This window comes from Oncorhynchus nerka, linkage group LG18 (genome assembly GCF_034236695.1).
Source record: "Oncorhynchus nerka isolate Pitt River linkage group LG18, Oner_Uvic_2.0, whole genome shotgun sequence".
Lineage (NCBI taxonomy): Eukaryota > Metazoa > Chordata > Actinopteri > Salmoniformes > Salmonidae > Oncorhynchus > Oncorhynchus nerka.
Window position 1 is genome coordinate 60,315,338 of NC_088413.1, and position 21,320 is coordinate 60,336,657.

The 21,320-nt window shown below is 42.8% G+C and overlaps 1 protein-coding gene across 1 annotated transcript in view; it reads left to right on the forward strand.

The window, feature by feature from the left end:
- The first annotated feature begins 308 nt into the window (after positions 1–308).
- LOC115145382 (formin-like) overlaps positions 309–21,320 on the forward strand; it is a 93,811-nt gene continuing 72,799 nt past the window's right edge. Inside the window, 2 exon segments of the mRNA XM_065004243.1 lie at positions 309–342; positions 1,786–3,518. Coding sequence (XP_064860315.1) covers positions 1,910–3,518 — 1,609 coding nt within the window. The 5' untranslated portion in view covers positions 309–342; positions 1,786–1,909.

A 21,320-nucleotide genomic window follows, 5' to 3' on the forward strand; every position in this document is an offset into this window, starting at 1 on the left:
GACGTGCAACTTAAAGGTGCACAGTTTTCCTATGGAATTTAATAACGTAAGACATAATGGAATAGTTTATTTTGACGATATATCATGTGCATAGTTTGTGAAACAGGAAACAGAATAGAGCCGCATGCATTAAATGGCTTGCTGCTGCAAGGTGAAACCCTACAGAGGCAGGTATGTAAACAGTTAAACTCAGAGATGTACGTTACAGTACAGATACATTATTTAAAGGGGAAATTATATCTCTTTTATATGTGGTACTAACATATTGTTTGCTTGTGACTTCATCTTCACTTTTTGGGACATTGTTCGCAGCTTGTACAATGAAGATGGAATGCCTTTTAGGTGAGTTGTTGGTGCTTCAATAAAGATGATAGTTTGTTTTGCTGATGATGATGATGATGATGTGGATGAAGACTGCAACAATTGACTAGAACAGTGATGAGAAATGTTGTCTGTCTTTCTAGGTATCCATCAAATAGCATGCCATTTTTTGTTGGTCGGTTAGGATTACGTACATTTGAAAGGATGACCCCGCAAGACTAGTATTACATTGATATACAATACATCGTCAATAGATCCAATGTCCATTAGTGACATCTTTCCATGCTGTTAATTCACTTCGATACTGCCTGCTTTGCACTCTTGAATGAGCCCACTGTGATTTGACCAGCAGCACAGTCGTGCATGTCCCACTCCCAATGCTACAGTATGTTCTGGTTTTAGGTACAGTACAATAAATATCAAAATGACCTGTGTTACACCAGATAAAGACAGTCATCCATGAATTTGCTGTAAGGGCATATGTAGGGTATACACTGAGTGTGGCAATTTATCTCCTAAACCACTGGTTCCCAACCTCTTACTGTACCACCAACTGAAATTTGCTCTGCCCGGAGTACCCGCTTGAGCATTTTACCAGTAAGCCTATGTTCTCATGAGTCTTTTCAAGTATCCTCTCCAGGGGTCCGTTTTTAAAATGTATTTATTTTTATTTAACCTTTATGTATCTAAGCAAGTCAGTTAAGAACAAATTCTTATTTACAATGACGGCCTACCGGGGCAGAACAACATATTTTTACCTTGTCAGCTCGGGGATTCGATTCAGCAACCTTTCGGTTACTAGCCCAACGCTCTAACCACTAGGCTACCTGCCACCCCAAAAAAGTACCTAGTATCCCTGGTTGGGAACCACTGTCCTAAACCTCTCATCTGTGCAAATGCATAGCCTAAATGTAAATGAAATTACATCCCTATTCAAGGTTATATTCAGAACTGCTGCAGTGGGGTGAATTAAATAATGAAACTAAGACCCATTACTCTTGATCTATTGCCAATGATCTTCTGTCTAAAACGGTCTGGCTGGTGTTGCTTATTTGTCAAACGCGGAGACTTCTGTTGTGCTAAGCATTTCCACTGGTGCACCTGTTATTTTCAATAGAATAACAGACAAATAACAAAGCCTTAAAGGTTTTGTTATTTATTTTTTATGGTTTTGCTCTACCTTTATGTTGTATTCCCTCAGAACAGTATCACTGTTTACTCTGTAAACACTGGCCCTGAATGACTTTAAAAAAAAATACTTTGTATTGCTGGACCTTTTAATAGTAATATTAGGCTTCTTGCATTGGTGGTAGTTTAGAAAAAATCCGTCTAAAGATAAAATACAACTTTTCATTTTAAATGTAAAAAAAATTAAACATTGATTGACAGCTGTTACATGCTTTATATTTTCTCAGGCAGATAAATGGCTGTTTGTCTCAATGAAAGCATATTTCTCTCTGACAGGAGTTCAATCAACCAGATGATGAACAGCTAGAGCTCTTCAGACTCTTCCTCTGAAGTCCAACGCCAAACACACCAGCGTCTGGGGACAACAGTCCATTTTTATTAAAGTGCTTAAGCAATTAACATGGCGCCCATAATGGAGGGCAGGCATACAGTCCTGTGTCTCTATGAGCCCATCCGGGAACTGTGCAGTATCAGCCTTTATCAACCCAAGGGGAGGGCCCCAGGGTTTATGTACAAGAGCCACGCCCCTCGGGGGGCCAAGCCCTGTAATGACCAAGACCAGGGAGATGTAGATCCCATGGCAGCCAAAAGAAGAAGCCAGTCTTCTGAGTCCGCAGGCGAACTCCTCAACTGCTGCCAGGCAACAAATGAGGCTGTAGCTGAGCTCTGCTGGCTAGCCGCGGAGCACCACCAGTTGCTGGCTGATCTCCTATCTCTGTGTGGAGACTGCGCTGACAGAGTCAGGATGGGTAATCAGGATGGGAAGCTCCAGGATCACAGGGAGGGTTGTGGGAGCTTCTCAGGACAGGTCCTCAGCAGCAATGCTCAACATGCTCTCTCTATGTCTCTGGGGCACGATAGAGCCTCCTCACTGGGCAGGAAGCTGAAGAAGCTGGGGGGAAAGAAGTTAAACAGTGCAGAGGAGTTCCTGCACAGCAAGATGAAGAAGAAAGTAGGGATAGGGAGCACTGCAGTAGAGTCTTTATTTTTTCAGTCCTCGACTCAGACCCGGGATCAATCCAACCTCGTCCCAGTGGCGGAGGAGAAAATCATTCCTGGGGCCCCAGCCTTTCTCCAATCTTCGGACACTCCAATGTCAGGCTCCTATGCCAGTGTGGCCAGCAACCCCATCCTCAGTATGGAGGAGCACTTCCATATCGCTAGAGAGGGCTGGGACTTCATGGAGGAAGACTCTCGTGCCTCTGAGCCAGACCTGGACTTCTGCAACAACATGTCTGAGTACGACAGTGAACTCTGCTTGGGCTACGAAGCTTCGTCCTGTAGTTTATTGGAAGACGTGCAGGATCATGTTCAACTAGAGCATATGATGAGTGGGAACAACATTCGTCCCATGAGGTCTGAGGACAAGTCAGCCCACCAGCTGTATGATGAGGTCAACAGGAGGGACACGGGGGTTAGGGTGGTTGCCAAGGGGCAGGAGATGGAGGGCACAGTGCAACATGTTGGCCATATTAGCCCAGACTGGTCCAAAGAGTTCTATCCAGAGACTGAATCAGATGTACCTCAGCCGGGGATGAGCAGCTGTCAGCAGGGGTATGGGGAGTGGAGGAGTCTAAACAGGGACATTAAAGATACGGGAGGGACCAAACCTTCAGAGGGGCTGCAGCTGCATCTCTCACTTCCTGTTGAGGCCTCCTCTATCAAATTCCACAGAAAAAGCCCCTCTTCACCCTCTCTGAGTGGGGTGTTCAACACCTCCTACCCTGCCACCAACAGTCTGCAGAGCATGTCCCCAGTGCTGTCCCCCCTATCGCACAAGCTCCCCAGCCCTAAGCTCAACCACCGCATCCTGCTCCTCTCTGACGTTGACGTTGGCCAGGGGACGGACAGTGACAGCCCCATGACTGGATCCGAAGAGGAGCCCAAAGTCACCACAGAGGTCATAGATAAGAATGGCAACAAGCGGACCATCACACGGCTGGACCTGAACCTCAGCAGACTACCAGGGACTTCCAAATGGAATTTAAATGGCCTATCTACGGCAACAGGTGAGTTAGTGTTAACAATCAAAAGCACTCTGTGCACCGCTTGCATTCTTTCCTGTAATGTCCCCCCGTCTTGACACTAATGTTGACATCAATGCTTTTCACTCCTTTGTGGGACATGCCTCTCAGAATTTGTCCTTAATCAGGCATCAATACAACACTGGATTGCAATGGATGTTATGTTAACTTAGCTGTAAGAGAGATTACATAGTGATTGATGTTTAGAATATAGCACCCGAGCACTATAGCTACATTTTCTACCCAGTCCATTCAGCCTGGAGATGTTTTGGAAATGCTTGGTTACTGCAGTGAGGTAGCTGTCAAACAACAAATTATTTCTACTGCACACTGTGGGAGTTTTCCCCACTGATTGAAGCTATTTTCTCTCTGTAGTTCCCCCCTCTAGGTGAGAGACAGAGTAAAGCATGTCCCAGTGCTAGCTGATGCACAGTCATCCCTTGCCAATCTGTTTAAATTCAAATGGTTTCTGATCATCCTGTTTTGGTTGTGACTGGCCTGATATGCTTGCTTTACCCTTGGCATGCGACTCCGTATTAAAAAGCTACCCAACATACAGAGAGAGAGAGAGCAGAGCCTGAGACTGATTTAATTTCTAACCCATGCTGATGAGACACTCTTAACCGTTTCAGCACCGGGCAGGGAAGGAGGGGCTGTGATGGGGTCCCAGATCAAAGGATCTGGGTTGACATGCAGTTCAAACCCACTACCGCTCTCACAAAAACAATGTTAATTGAAGCATTGCCAATTTGTCCTCTCGGTGCTCTGCACCTCCTCCTAAACCACTGCCCACTGAGTTCACAGACTGCCAGGTGACAAAGACAGCCTCAATAGGCACACGGGTTACAGAACAAAAGGATTAGGATTTGGGATGTAGTTTAAGAAGCAGAAGTGCAGCAGAACTTCCCGAATGGCCTGACGGCCTCTTAATCTGGAATTAATCAACTGCAGTATCTCCATGGTTACATCGACAGCATAAATGTGATACAAAGTATAGCTCCCCCATATCCTCTTTCTGAATCCATGTAGAAGTGTCACAAGCCTCGGTCATTGAAAAATGTAACATTGACTGTCAGACATTGTACCCCAAATGCCTTGCCCCTACAGCAAAGAGTAGCCTGCTTTTACGTTGTGTCGGCAGGTTGTCTGGTACCTCCCAACCTTTGATCAGTGTAAGAGTGCTGTAGCGTGGCTTAGTGTTTGGGTACATCCCATCAGTCCAAATTGGTAAAGGAAGATACAAAGGTCATGAAGCAAGTTGATTGTATCAATGTTTGCCTGGTGCTTCCATTAGACAGGTACCTGTAATTACATTGTAACTACATTGATGACGTCTACCCAGGGGTGGAAGTAAGGCAGTACGGTCCGGTACAGCGTCCCAGCAAAATAAATAGTTGGGTAAAACAAGAAAACTGTACGCTGTTACACCATTATCTATCATTACTGCAGAGGCATGACAAATGGAGTTGAAAGCGAGTAGTATAGCAGCCTACGCTGCAAAATGCGATGTGGTAGCATGGCCGAAACCGACAGGAGCGAAGACAGCAGTGGACACAAAAATTCTGGCCTAATGACATTTGCCAAATGTCATTACACTTTTTGGTGTTTGGTGTAACAGATGTATCCTTCCATTCACCACTGTTTGGAAGGTGGAAATATGTTGTGAGTGGATGAACGTGCGCTGGTATCCTAGTAAAGGAGCTGTTTGAAGTGATTGTTTGTGAATCAGATGAAAACATAATGACTGGTTGTGTTTATGCAACAATATAAGTTAATGCATTTTAAAAGTTAAATGACAAATCTTTATGAATTAATAGGGATTCTATACGTGGTTCTATGATTAGGCCCATACATTGTTTAGGTGCGTGCACAAATAGAAGGAATAATCTGAATCAATTCTCATCGTGGTAATGTCCCCCCATCCACCCATTCATACACACACACCACATACACACCATTTCCTGCAGAGCCGGCTTAAGTCTTCACCGCTTCCATTGTTCATTCATCTTCTGAACCTAGATCGCCAGGCTTCCCAGAATGCAAGACTACCGAGACTAGATTCAAACAGACAGAAAATCCGATTTTCTTTTAAAGGTCAACATGGGCTTCTACCTTTAAATGGTAAGAGAAATAGGATTCAAAGCAGTAGAATTATTTTCCCCTGTTAGCCTGTCTGTGGCACTGTGTGCTTTTCAGGCTGTTGTGGCTCATGATTAATCAATATGAGTTCTATAAATAACTATTCTTGGCCTGAGTGAACAGGATACAGTTTCATCTGCAGGCATATAACATGAATACTGTCCGTTATTGAATTGCATGAACAGTGTCTGTATGTATAGTATAAGGTCTGTATGTATAGATGGTAACATGATATTTCTCCATGCTGCATATTGTCCCCTCTAAATCTCCCCTTTGATAGAAATCTGAAAACAGTCTCACTGTTCATTTGGAAGGACCTCAGTGGGTTTTGAGCCATCCTTTCTCCACGTTCAATAATTCATTACACTTGAAATGTTAACAAGGACAAATGAACAACAGAGGGGCTATAATTGCTACTATGTAGGTCAGAATAAAGGCTGCTCTTCGTGGTTGGTCCTGCCAATAATATTCTCATTTAAATACGATCTCTGTTGTCTGTGTGAGGTTCAGTTATCAATGTTTAATTGGTCAAAGGAAGCTGTACGGGAGAGTGTATAAATATATGTAACATTTAGAAACCTATTGTCCTCTGCAAGGCAGTTAACCCACTGTTCCCCGGGCGCCCGAAGACGTGGATGTCGATTAAGGCAGCCCTCCGCACCACTCTGATTCAGAGGGTTAAATGCAGAAGACACATTTCAGTTGAATGCATTCAGTTGTACAACTGATTAGGTATCGCCTTTCCCCTTCCCCTTCTATACTAACACAAGTATAAACGCAACATACAACAATTTACAGTTCATATAAAGTTACAGTTCATATAAGGAAATCAGTCAATTTAAATTAATTAATTAGTCCCTAATCTATGGATTTCACATGACTGGGCAGGGGCTCAGCATTGGGGGGCTTGGGAGGGCATAGGCCCACCCAGTTGTGAGCAAGGCCTACCCACTGGGGAACCAGGCCCAGCCAATCACAATTAATTTTTCCCCACAAAGGGCTTTAATACAGACAGAAATACTCCTCAGTTTCATCAGCTGTCCGGGTGGCTGGCCACAGACAACCCGGCCGTGAAGAAGCCAGATGTGGAGGTCCAGGGCTGGCGTGGTTGGACGTACTGCCAAATTCTCTAATGACGTTGGAGGCAGCTTATGGTAAAGAAATTAACATTAAATTATCTGGCAACAGCTCTGGTAGACATTCCTGCAGTCAGCATGCCAGTTGCACATTCCCCCAAAACTTTAGACATATGTGGCATTGTGTTGTGTGACAAAACTGCATATTTTAGAGATGCCTTTTATTGTCCCCAGCACAAGGTGCACCTTTGTAATGATCATGCTGTTTAATCATCTTCTTGATATGCCACACCTGTCAGGTGGATGGATTATTATCTTGGCAATGAGACATGCTCATTAACAGGGATGTAAACTAATTTGTATACAGAGAAATACACTTTTATGAGTATGGAACATTTCTTGGATAATTTTTCACCTCATGAAACATGGGACCAACACTTTACATGTTGCGTTTATATTTTTGTTCAGTATAAATGCTCTGCGCCCACTATGTTTTAGACCTAAAGTCTGTTTATGGCTGTACAATAGGGAATATATAACAATCGCGTTATATTAGAGATTTCTGCTCGGATTATCTATGCTATGTTCATTGTCATTGCAATTACTCTGCTCTAAGCAGGAGAGCAAATGTAAATCCCATTTTTAAATTACTTTCTTAAAGGATTTTCACTCCCTCCCACTGTCTATAGCAGAGACAGCAGCAACTGACACAAATAGAGACGGAGTATGAGTGAATGTTGCCTGCTCAATCTGAGGTACCTTAAATAACACCTCGATGACATAAACCAGGCCATATGGAAATGACCACTCCAGCCTGGAGTCAGTTGACATGTCTTTCCTCCCCTCTCCTAGCGTCAATTGCAAAATGCCGGTCATGCAACATTGCTCCTCAAAGTGAGGACAAGGGCCAGCTCAAGGGCCAGCTCTATTCAGATCATGAAATAGATTGTGCGAAGCCCGTCTGGGTAGGAGGGTTTGCGCTCAGCTCTCGCGCTGCCTGTCTAAGGTGTATCACGGCCAGAGGAATAGTTCTACACTACGGTCCCTCTCTACTGTGGCACTTGTTACTGTTGGAGCTCTTCAGAATAATCTTACCTTTCTTATCATAATCATAAATAGTCATATTTATGTATCATGTAACTTTTAGGTTGATGTTATCTGCTGAAAACCTATTTTATTGCTTACATGTATTATTACTGTAGTTGTTTAGCCTCTAGTTGTTGTGCTTTATGTTGACGTGCAGACATCACACAAGTCCCACTCCATTCGCTCTGCTAGTGCTAGACAGGAGATGAGTGATGATGAATCTGTGACCATCACATCATGCTACATTATAGCTCTCCCCTTCAGGGCACGAGAGAGAGAGAGAGAGAGAGAGAGAGAGAGAGAGAATCTGCATTCTCAGCTACTGTATGTCCACCCTGCCTCTGTAGACCAGGCCTCAGACAACCAACCAATGGCCCACAGAGAGCAGCGGGACCAGGGTTAAACCATGCAGGACAGACAGGAAATGAAGATGTATAAAGCCTGCCTCCAGCACAAAGATGATGGTGTTTCAAGTTAACCAAGCACATGGGCAGTCTTTAAATTGGAATAATGAGTTTATAGATGTTTGTATAGTATGGTAGGAGTAGGGCACTGGACACCACTTTGAGGGTTAGTTGCTGTGGGTGAGAGGGAGGGAGAGAGAGAAGAGTGCACTGTTTATAATGTATGGCTTCAGCCTGTTCGATGGAGTGCATTAAGAAGAGGGTTGCTCCTGCTCACCTTGAGATTGTTGAGCGGTGAATTGCGTATTATCTCCAGTCATCAATCACCACTGACACCTCCAGGCACTCCACAATCAGCCAGAAGTTGCCTTCTCAGCACCATGTGACCTAACTAACACAGGCCCTGTTCCATTAGCCCTGCGCTGTCCCTACCCCACCCAGCCCAGTGCTCTCTTTTTCAGAATCAGTGTTTAATAGTCACATGTAAATGGTTGCAGGTGTGATTGCAGGGCTTTGAGCGCCAACATGCAGGACTAAGTGAAATAAAATAAGGAAAATGTTTGTTTTTTTTAAAAAAAAAATACAATATTCTTTCTCACTGTCTGTTTGACAGCTGCTCAGTTCACAAGCTCTGATTTATACACAGTCACATCACAGCCCTGTCAATGAACACCTACAGGACCACATCATTCCCTGTCTGCCTGCCTGCCTGCCTGCCTGGCCTGCCTGGCCTTGACTGAGAGGGAGGTGTGGAAACAGGAGTTATTATAAGTCTTATAAGTCAGAGTAGTAACTAGTAAAGTAGCAGGAGCAGAACAGTAGCACTATCCAGTCGGAATGAGTTTGGCAAGATGATAATGTTGTCTTAGGTTCAGTCCACTCTATAGCCTGGGAAAGGGTGTTATCAGATCCTATGTCATCAATGAAAGAGAGAAGTGTGTTTCTGGCTCTGTGTTCAGTGAACTACAGGCATCGATTCAGCCTACCTTGGCTTCTGTTTAAGAGAAGTTGGAGATTAAATAACAATTAGAGCAGAGTTTTCCCAGTGCCAGTGAACTTTGCTTCACCCAGCATAGTGTGTGTGTGTGTGTGTGTGTATGTGTGTGTGTAGAAGCAACTTCTAAGTGTTCTCAGAGCACACGCTAATAAATGTATTACCTAATGCAGCAGAGTGCTTTCTAAATCAGATTCTAGTCAACACTTTATAAGTTTAACGTTCTATTATTATAGTGGAATGGAGGCTCACTCTCATTTAATTGTTTGAGTATTATTTTTCAGTGCACCATTATTGGGTTTTTTGATATGTGTAATAAACAAAAGTTGAATAGATTGAAGTCTATAATATGTTTTGGCACACATATCATTTCAGAAGAAGACACGAGATCCCCTGATGACAGTGTTAATTCATTGTGCACCTTTATATTTACGGTGGTCTTTCTGCTCAGAGCCAGTCAGAGCTGCACTGCACTGACTGTTTGGACAGGGACGCAAAGCCTCTCTACCTATTCCTGTCCAGAAGGTGGCAGCGTGGCCCTCTTAATGCCATTTTAACACTGCTGCCTGTGTCCTCAGCTCAGAATATGCTGTGTAGTCACAGCTATAGATGTGGACAAACTAGTCTCAAAAGCTCAATTATCAGTAAATGTTTAATATAGGGATGAAAAGATGGAAGAGTGCTGTTCTCTACTCAATACGTTTTAGTTACAAACGATTTGGTGGGATTCTGTTTGATTAGAGGAACAACTTGACGCGATTCGGTTCGATTCGATTTGTTGCATTAACATATTCATTTTCCATTCTAACATCTACTGCTGATGGAGCCCATCAGCCGGCAGTCTGACCTGGATTCTCTAAAATGACTTATACAGTTGAAGTGGGAAGTTTACATACACCTTAGCCAAATACATTTAAACTCCGTTTTTCACAATACCTGACATTTAATCCTAGTAAAAATTCCCTGTCTTAAGTCAGTTAGGATCACACCTTTATTTTAAGAATGTGAAATGTCAGAATAATAGTAGAGAGAATTATTTATTTCAGCTTTTATTTCTTTCATCACATACCCTGTGGGTCAGAAGTTCACATATACTCAATTAGTATTTAGTAGCATTGACTTTAAATTGTTTAACTTGGGTCAATCATGTTGGGTAGCCTTCCACAAGGTTCCCACAATACGTTGGGTGAATTTTGGCCCATTCCTCCAGTCAGAGCTGGTGTAACTGAGTCAGGTTTGTAGGCCTCCTTGCTCGCACACACGTTTTCAGTTCTGCCCAAAAAAATTCTATAGGATTGAGGTCAGGGCTTTGTGATGGCCATTCCAATACCTTGACTTTGTTGTCCTTAAGCCATTTTGCCACAACATTGGAAGTATGCTTGGGGTCATTGTCCATTTGGAAGACCCATTTGCGATCAAACTTTAACTTCCTGACTGATGTCTTGAGATGTTGCTTCAATATATGCACATAATTATCCTGCCTCATGATGCCATCTATTTTGTGAAGTGCACCAGTGCATCCTGCAGCACCCCCACAACATGATGCTGCCACCCCGTGCTTCACGATTGGGATGGTGTTCTTCAGCTTGCAAGCCTCCCCCTTTTCCTCCAAACATAACGATGGTCATTATGGCTAAACAGTTCTATTTTTGTTTCTTCAGACCAGAGGATATTTCTCCAAAAAGTACGATCTTTGTCCCCATGTGCAGTTGCTGTTTTGGAGCAGTGGCTTCTTCCTTGCTGAGCGGCCTTTCAGGTTATGTCAATATAGGACTCGTTTTACTGTGGATATAGATACTTTTGTACCTATTTCCTCCAGCATCTTCACAAGGTCCTTTGCTGTTCTGGGATTGATTTGCACTTTTCGTCTCCTTCCTGATCGGTAGGATGGCTGCGTGGTCCCATGGTGTTTATACTTACATACTTGTCGTGGTCATTGAAATGAGCGGACCAAGGCGCAGCGTGCGTAGAGTTCCACATATTTTAATAAATCGAAACTCACCAAACAAAAACAAACAAGCACAAACAAATTGTGACGTTCTGGGCTGCTCACAGGCAGCTACACAAAAACAAGATCCCACAACTGAAGGTGGAAAAAAGGCTGCCTAAGTATGATCCCCAATCAGAGACAACGATAGACAGCTGCCTCTGATTGGGAACCATACTCGGCCAACAAAGAAATAGAAAACTAGAATGCCCTCCCAAATCACACCCTGACCTAACCAAATAGAGAGATAAAAAGTCTCTCTAAGGTCAGGGCGTGACAGTACTATTGTTTGTACAGATGAACGTGGTACCTTCAGGCGTTTGGAAATTGCTCCCAAGGATGAACCAGACTTGTGGAGGTCTACAATTTTTTTCTGAGGTCTTGGCTGATTTCTTTTGATTTTTCCATGATGTTAAGCAAAGAGGCACTGAGTATGAAGGTAGGCCTTGAAATGCATCCGCAGGTACACCTCCAATTGACTCAAATTATGTCAATTAGCCTATCAGAAGCTTCTAAAGCCATGACATCATTTTCTGGAATTTTCCAAGCTGTTTCAAGTAACGTCAACTTAGTGTATGTTAACTTCTGACCCCCTAGAATTGTGATACTGTGAATTATAGAAATAATCTGTCTGTAAACAATTGTGCGAAAAATTACTTGTGTCATGCACACAGTAGATGTCCTAACAGAGTTGCCAAAACTATAGTTTGTTAACAAGAAATTTGTGGAGTGGTTGAAAAAATAGTTTTAATGACTCCAACCTAAGGGTATGTAAACTTCCAACTTCAACTGTAAGTCCATGGCTATTGGCTCAGCGCCTGATCTGCGCCATGAGGTAAACTGAGCCCCCCATCACCCGCTAATTAATTTGTCATTTTTGCATGTTAAAAGTGTTAGAGATCGTAAAATGTCAATATTTATCTTACAAATGTGCGACGACGCAACAGTATGCCTGATCCTCAAAAGATCCTCAAAAGGTTTTACAGCTGCACCATCGAGAGCACACTGACAGGTTTATCCCGTCAGTCTCATGAGGGGGAATAGGTTTTGTTGTGCCCTTTTCACGACTGTCTTTGTGTGCTTGGACCATGTTAGTTTGTTGGTGATGTGGACACCAAGGAACTTGAAGCTCTCAACCTGCTCCACTAGAGCCCCGTCTACCTCAGGCGAGACTTCCTGAGATATCGTGCACCAGCTGTTGTTTACATATATGCACTTTGTGGAAGGCACTTTCCTGTTTCAGCATGACAATTCCCCCATGCACAATGCGAGGTCCATACAGAAGTGGTTTGTTGAGATTGGTGTGGAAAAACTTGACTGGCTTGCACAGAGCCTGACCTCAACCCCATCGAACACCTTTGGAATTAATTGGAACGCCGATTGCGAGTCAGGCATAATCGCCCCCAACATCAGTGCCCGACTTTACTAATGCTCTTGTGGCTGAATGGAAGCAAGTCCCCGCAGCAATGTTCCAACATCTAGTGGAAAGCCTTCGCAGAAGAGTGGAGGCTGTTATAACAGCAAAAGGGGTTACCAACTTCATATTAATGCCCATGGTTTTGGAATGAGATGTTCGACGAGCAGGTGTCCACATACCGATGGTCATGTACTCTAGTTGTAAAATGACACGTCATTGTTTGTTCCTTTCGTGCACTTGTTTTTATGCAAATTGAGGTTTGCTTTCTAGTTAATACTGCTGGAAAGCCTACTAGCTTTATGAGCTTCATCTATTGTTTGATGTGTGACCCACATGTTATATGCTACAGTAAATAGCCACTGCCAATTTAGCCAACCACACCACATGGTTTTGCATCCCACTTTGACATTCATTTTGTTATATTGTTCCTGTTTTGCATAGCTTAATCACGTATGATCACGTGCTTCTACACCTGCATTGCTTGCTGTTTGGGGGTTTTAGGTTGGGTTTCTGTACAGCACTTTGAGATATCAGCTGATGTACGAAGGGCTATATAATTTGATTTGATTTGTATGCATATTGCTATTGATTTGTTTAATAATTGTATATTTTTATATTACAATATATTAATATTATAGCATTAGATAACCTAATTGTGCATTCATGTACTATCATTATTGCTTGTTATTATTTGCAATTTATTTGTCTCCCTGCAGACATACTACGTTACCTACCGGCTGGACAGTCCTAACCAAAGCTAATCAAGACAAGAATTAGAAAAATTCCAACTGAACTGTCAACAATCTAACTGAACTGTACTGTGATTCAATTCATCTGAACAACCTTACATGCAATGTACCATCATCTAAATATAAAGTTTCAGGTCATAGACATTAGCATAATGGATGAGCTGGAGATTACATTGAGCCATGGGCTGAAGTTTTGTACAAGTATTACTGGCAACATTAGTAGTCAATGTCTGTGTTTTGTTTCCATGAATGTGAAATAAAATGCCATATTTCTTTTAAAATCATTAAAATGATACATTTATTTATTATATATATATTTTTTAATTTCACCTTTATTTAACCAGGTAGGCTAGTTGAGAACAAACAAACAAACAAACATACAGTCAATAATACAGTAGAAAAAGTCTATATACAGTGTGTGCAAATGAAGTAAGATAAGGGAGGTAAGGCAATAAATAGGCCATGGTGGTGAAGAAATTACAATATAGCAATTAAACACTGGAATGGTAGATGTGCAGAATATGAATGTGCAAGTAGAGATACAGGGGTACAAAGGAGCAAGATAAATAAATAAATACAGTATGGGGAAGAGGTAGTTGGATGGGCTATTTATAGATGGGCTATGTACAGGTGCAGTGATCTGTGAGCTGCTCTGACAGCTGGTGCTTAAAGCTAGTGAAGGAGATATGAGTCTCCAGCTTCAGTGATTTTTGCAGTTCATTCCAGTCATCGGCAGCAGCAAACTGGAAGGAAAGGCAGCCAAAGGAAGAATTGGCTTTGGGGGTGACCAGTGAGATATACCTGCTGGAGCGAGTGCTACGGGTGGGTGCTGCTTTGGTGACCAGTGAGCTGAGATAAGGCGGTGCTTCAACTATCAGAGACTTGTAGATGACCTGGAGCCAGTGAAATACCTTACAAATCTTTAAACTGTCTTACTTTATCAATATACAAATGAGAAAGACCTGTTGTTTTGTCTTGTGATAATTTGCAATGAAAATATAAAGCATTTGAGGCTTCAAAATCATGTCTTGAAGATAATAATTTTGTACTCAATAATTATTATCCTTAAAAAACGTATTAATTTGTATTTTCACAGAAGTATATTTTCTCGTGTCCTTTATTCAAGCATACTTTATTCAAGCGTACATTTGAACTTTTGGAATGACCAATGAGGAGTTTATAAACACCATATAAGAGCCAGGAATATACAATAAGAGGAGGGACTCCCATTTACAGTATTAGGATTTGAAACACCATCATAGTGTTTAGGAGCTTTAGAGAGTGGAAACAACACAAAAAGAGAAGGGATCTAATAGTGTGTGAGAGTTGAGCATCTTATGCAGCATAGATACAGTGCCTTGCAAAAGTAATTATTCCCCTTGGAGTTTTTCCTATTTTGTTGCATTACAACCTGTAAATTTAAATGGATTTTTATTTGGATTTCATGTAATGAACATACACAAAATAGTTCAAATTGGTGAAGTGAAATGAAAAAAATAACTTGTTTCAAAAAATGTAAAAAGATTTTAAAAGGAAAAGTGGTGCGTGCATATGCATTCACCCCCTTTGCTATGAAGCTCCTAAATAATATCTGGTGCAATCAATTACCTTCAGAAGTCACATAATTAGTTTTTAGTGTCACATGATCTGTCACATGATCTCAGAATATATACACCTGTTCTGAAAGGGCCCAGAATTTTTTATTTTATTTTATTTCACCTTTATTTAACCAGGTAAGCAAGTTGAGAACAAGTTCTCATTTACAATTGCGACCTGGCCAAGATAAAGCAAAGCAGTTCGACACATACAACGACACAGAGTTACACATGGAGTAAAACAAACATACAGTCAATAATACAGTAAAAAAAACAAGTCTATATACAATGTGAGCAAATTAGGTGAGAAGGGAGGTAAAGGCAAAAAAGGCCATGGTGGCAAAGTAAATACAATATAGCAAGTAAAACACTGGAATGGTAGTTTTGCAATGGAAGAATGTGCAAAGTAGAAATAAAAATAATGGGGTGCAAAGGAGCAAAATAAATAAATTAATTAAATACAGTTGGGAAAGAGGTAGTTGTTTGGGCTAAATTATAGGTGGGCTATGTACAGGTGCAGTAATCTGTAAGATGCTCTGACAGTTGGTGCTTAAAGCTAGTGAGGGAGATAAGTGTTTCCAATTTAAGAGATTTTTGTAGTTCGTTCCAGTCATTGGCAGCAGAGAACTGGAAGGAGAGGCGGCCAAAGAAAGAATTGGTTTTGGGGGTGACTAGAGAGATATACCTGCTGGAGCGTGTGCTACAGGTGGGAGATGCTATGGTGACCAGCGAGCTGAGATAAGGGGGACTTTACCTAGCAGGGTCTTGTAGATGACATGGAGCCAGTGGGTTTGGCGACGAGTATGAAGCGAGGGCCAGCCAACGAGAGCGTACAGGTCGCAATGGTGGGTAGTATATGGGGCTTTGGTGACAAAACGGATTGCACTGTGATAGACTGCATCCAATTTGTTGAGTAGGGTATTGGAGGCTATTTTGTAAATGACATCGCCAAAGTCGAGGATTGGTAGGATGGTCAATTTTACAAGGGTATGTTTGGCAGCATGAGTGAAGGATGCTTTGTTGCGAAATAGGAAGCCAATTCTAGATTTAACTTTGGATTGGAGATGTTTGATATGGGTCTGGAAGGAGAGTTTACAGTCTAACCAGACACCTAAGTATTTGTAGTTGTCCACGTATTCTAAGTCAGAGCCGTCCAGAGTAGTGATGTTGGACAGGCGGGTAGGTGCAGGTAGCGATCGGTTGAAGAGCATGCATTTAGTTTTACTTGTATTTAAGAGCAATTGGAGGCCACGGAAGGAGAGTTGTATGGCATTGAAGCTTGCCTGGAGGGTTGTTAACACAGTGTCCAAAGAAGGGCCGGAAGTATACAGAATGGTGTCGTCTGCGTAGAGGTGGATCAGAGACTCACCAGCAGCAAGAGCGACCTCATTGATGTATACAGAGAAGAGAGTCGGTCCAAGAATTGAACCCTGTGGCACCCCCATAGAGACTGCCAGAGGTCCGGACAGCAGACCCTCCGATTTGACACACTGAACTCTATCAGAGAAGTAGTTGGTGAACCAGGCGAGGTAATCATTTGAGAAACCAAGGCTGTCGAGTCTGCCGATGAGGATGTGGTGGTTGACAGAGTCGAAAGCCTTGGCCAGATCAATGAATACGGCTGCACAGTAATGTTTCTTATCGATGGCGGTTAAGATATTTTATATATATATATATATAGATATATTTTTCAGCTCTTTCAGAACCAGCTGAATGGATTTGGGAGAAGGAGAAATGGGGAAGGCTTGGGCGAGTTGCTGTTGGGGGTGCAGTGCTGTTGACCGGGGTAGGAGTTGCCAGGTGGAAAGCATGGCCAGCCGTAGAAAAATGCTTATTGAAATTCTCAATTATGGTGGATTTATCAGTGGTGACAGTGTTTCCTATCTTCAGTGCAGTGGGCAGCTGGGAGGAGGTGTTCTTATTCTCCATGGACTTTACAGTGTCCCAGAACATTTTAGAGTTAGTGTTGCAGGAAGCAAATTTCTGCTTGAAAAAGCTAGCCTTGGCTTTTCTAACTGCCTGTGTATAACGGTTTCTAGCTTCCCTGAACAGCTGCATATCACGGGGGCTGTTCGATGCTAATGCAGAACGCCATAGGATGTTTTTGTGTTGGTTAAGGGCAGTCAGGTCTGGGGAGAACCAAGGGCTATATCTGTTCCTGGTTCTAATTTTATTGAATGGGGCATGTTTATTTAAGATTGTTAGGAAGGCATTTAAAAAAAATATCCAGGCATCCTCTACTGACGGGATGAGATCAATATCCTTCCAGGACACCCCGGCCAGGTCGATTAGAAAGGCCTGCTCGCTGAAGTGTTTCAGGGAGCGTTTTACAGTGATGAGTGGAGGTCGTTTGATCGCTGACCCATTACGGATGCAGGCAATGAGGCAGTGATCGCTGAGATCTTGGTTGAAGACAGCAGAGGTGTATTTAGAGGGGAAGTTGGTTAGGATGATATCTATGAGGGTGCCTGTGTTTAAGGCTTTGGGGGGGTACCTGGTAGGTTCATTGATAATTTGTGTGAGATTGAGGGCATCAAGTTTAGATTGTAGGATGGCTGGGGTGTTAAGCATGTTCCAGTTTAGGTCGCCTAGCAGCACGAGCTCTGAAGATAGATGGGGGGCAATCAGTTCACATATGGTGTCCAGAGCACAGCTGGGGGCAGAGGGTGGTCTATAGCAGGCGGCAATGGTGAGAGACTTGTTTTTAGAGAGGTGGATTTTTAAAAGTAGAAGTTCAAATTGTTTGGGTACAGACCTGGATAGTAGGACAGAACTCTGCAGGCTATCTTTGCAGTAGATTGCAACACCGCCCCTTTGGCAGTTCTATCTTGTCTGAAAATGTTGTAGTTTGGAATTAAAATTTCTGAATTTTTGGTGGTCTTCCTAAGCCAGGATTCAGACACAGCTAGAACATCCGGGTTGGCAGAGTGTGCTAAAGCAGTGAAAAGAACAAACTTAGGGAGGAGGCTTCTAATGTTAACATGCATGAAACCAAGGCTATTACGGTTACAGAAGTCATCAAAAGAGAGCGCCTGGGGAATAGGAGTGGAGCTAGGCACTGCAGGGCCTGGATTCACCTCTACATCGCTAGAGGAACATAGGAGGAGAATAATAAGGGTACGGCTAAAAGCAATAAGAATTGGTCGTCTAGAACGTCTGGAACAGAGAGTAAAAGGAGGTTTCTGGGGGCGATAAAATAGCATCAAGGTATAATGTACAGACAAAGGTATGGTAGGATGTGAATACAGTGGAGGTAAACCTAGGTATTGAGTGATGAAGAGAGAGATATTGTCTCTAGAAACATCATTGAAACCAGGAGATGTCATTGCATGTGTGGGTGGTGGAACTAATAAGTTGGATAAGGTATAGTGAGCAGGACTAGAGGCTCTACAGTGAAATAAGCCAATAAACACTAACCAGAACAGCAATGGACAAGACATATTGACATTAAGGAGAGGCATCCTTAGTCGAGTGATCAAAAGGGTCCAGGGAGTGGAGAGGTTGGTTTGGGGGTCACGGCGATTTAGACAGCTAGCCAGGACATCGGTAGCAAGCTAGCATGTTGTTAGCCACCTCTTGCGTTCCGTCAGTAGATTAGTGGAGTTCCGTGTTGTAGAGGGGATTAGTCCAAATCACACAACAACAAAAAAATAAAAACAATATATATAGTTATAGAGGCCCAAGAAGAAACATAATAATAATAAAAATAAATAAATTGTCCGATTGTCTATTCTGAGAGAAGCCGGTAAGACAGCTAACGGTTAGCAGGCCGCAGATGGGCGTTCAGGTAACGTCGCGACGGAGGAGCCAGCCGGATCTCCTTCAGGTAGATAACGTCGGCAGTCCAGTTGTGAAGGCCCGGTGGGGCTCCGCGTAGGCAGTAAAACGGGTCCGGATAGGTGACTGCAGCCCAGGAGTGATTGACGGAGCTCAGGAGTGATTGACGGAGCTGGCTAGCTCCGGAGTAATTGATGTTTGCTCCGGAATCGACGAAAGCAGATAGACACACGGATAGCAGCCAGCTAGCTGTGAGATCCGGGAGTGAATGTCCAGAGAGCAGTTGAAATCCAGGGACATGGAGAGAAAAATCGGTCCGGTATGTTCCGTTCCGAGCCGCGCTGCGCCGTACAAAACTGGCGATAGATTTTCGAGTTAAAGGATAGCTGATGACCACAAACCGTGGTTAGCTGAATACTAACGAGTTGCCAGTAAAGAAGCTAACTAGCTTCTGATTAGCTTCTGGCTAGCTTCTTGGAGTTTCTGGCTAGCTTCTGGCTAGCTTCTTGGAGGATTGCAGATTTGAGGTAAATAATACTTATTTATACATATCAATTGGTGAGGCAGGTTGCAGGAGAGTGTATTGAAGATGAGTTGATGCAAAATAAAAATAAAATGTATGTGAAAAAAAGTTGTAAATATATATATATACACGACACGACAAGACGAGGACAAAAGACGTCTGAACTGCTATGCCATCTCGGGTCAAAAATAATCTGCAACACCACTAAGCAAGGGGCACCATGAAGACCGAGGAGCTCTCCAAACAGGTCAGGGACAAAGTTGTGGAGAAGTACAGATCAGGGTTGGGTTATAAAAAAATATCAGAAACTTTGAACATCCCATGGAGCACCATTAAATCCATTATTAAAAAAATTGAAAGAATATAGTACCACAACAAACCTGCCAAGAGAGGGCTGCCCACCAAAACTCACAGACCAGGCAAGGAGGGCATTAATCAGAGAGGCAACAAAGAGACGAAAGATAACCCTGAAGGAGCTGCAAAGCTCCACAGCGGAGATTGGCGTATCTGTCCATAGGACCACTTAAAGCCGAACACTCCTCATAGCTGGGCTTTACGGAAAAGTGGCCAGATAAAAACTATTGCTTCAAGAAAAAAATAAGAAACATGTTTGGTGTTCACCACAAGGCATGTGGGAGACTCCCAAAACATATGGAAGAAGGTACTCTGGTCAAATGAGAAAATGCTATGTCTGGCGCAAACCCAACACCTCCTATCGTCCCCAGAACATCATCCCCACAGTGAAGCATGGTGGTGACAGCATCATGCTGTGGGGATGTTTTTCATCGGCAGGGACTGGGAAACTGGTCAGAATTGAAGGAATGATGGATGAAGCTAAATACAGGGACATTTTTGAGGGAAGTGTGTTTCAGTCTTTCAGAGATTTGAGACTGGAATGGACCTTCCTGCAGGACAATGACCATAAGCATACTGCTAAAGCAACACTTGAGTGGTTTAAGGAGAAACATTTAAATGTCTTGGAATGGCCTTGTCAAAGCACAGACCTCAATCAAATTGAGAATCTGTGGTATAACTTAAATATTGCTGTACACCAGCATAACCCATCCAACTTGAAGGAGCTGGAGCAGTTTTGCCTTGAAGAATGGGCAAAAATCCCAGTGGCTAGATGTGCCAAGCTTATAGAGACATACCCCAAGAGACTTGCAGCTGTAATTGCTGCAAAAGGTGGCTCTACAAAGTATTGACTTTGGGGGGGTGAATAGTTATGCATGCTCAAGTTTTCGGGGTTTCTGTCTTATTTCTTGATTGTTTCACAATAAAACATATTTTGCATCTTCAAAGTGGTGGGCATGTTGTGTAAATCAAATGATTTACAACCCCCCCAAAATCCATTTTAATTCCAGGTTGTAAGGCAACAAAATAGGACAAATGCCAAGGGAGCTGAATACTTTCGCAAACCACTGTACCTCTCAGTTTAACCTTATTATTTATCTAAACAACAGGTTGAAGTGATAGCAGTGTGACCCTCGTGGGAAGGTGTTGTATTACAGCATGAGAAAACCCTGAATTGAGGTTGTTGAGCATCAGTGTGTTCATTGTGAGCTGTTTCTCTATCTCTCTTTCTCCCCCACCACTCTGTCTTTATCGTTCTTCAGCGCTTCTCAAATCAAATTGTATTCATCACATGCTTTGTAAACAACAGGTGTAAACTAAAAGTGAAATGTTCACTCCCAAGGCGAATAATGCAGGAATTATTTTCGCTGTGTGTGACAGTACCACGTGTGCATATGTGGATGTGTTAATGTGGATGTGACAGTATTATTTTGTGAAATGCACTGCTGTGTTATGTTTTTGGGAAGCGCACTATAATAGCCAACACCTAGACATTATTTGTGATCATAGGCTGGAGAGGTGATGGACTATGGATGAGGTTGTCTCTGAGCTATGAATCACAAAGTTCAAATGAATCTGAATCCATCCTGTAGGCTGAAGGGAGTGGAGGTGTTTGAGGATTATCTGGGATTAGGAATAGGGTATGGATGAAAGACTCTACTCACATCAGTCCTGTTCTTACAGCTC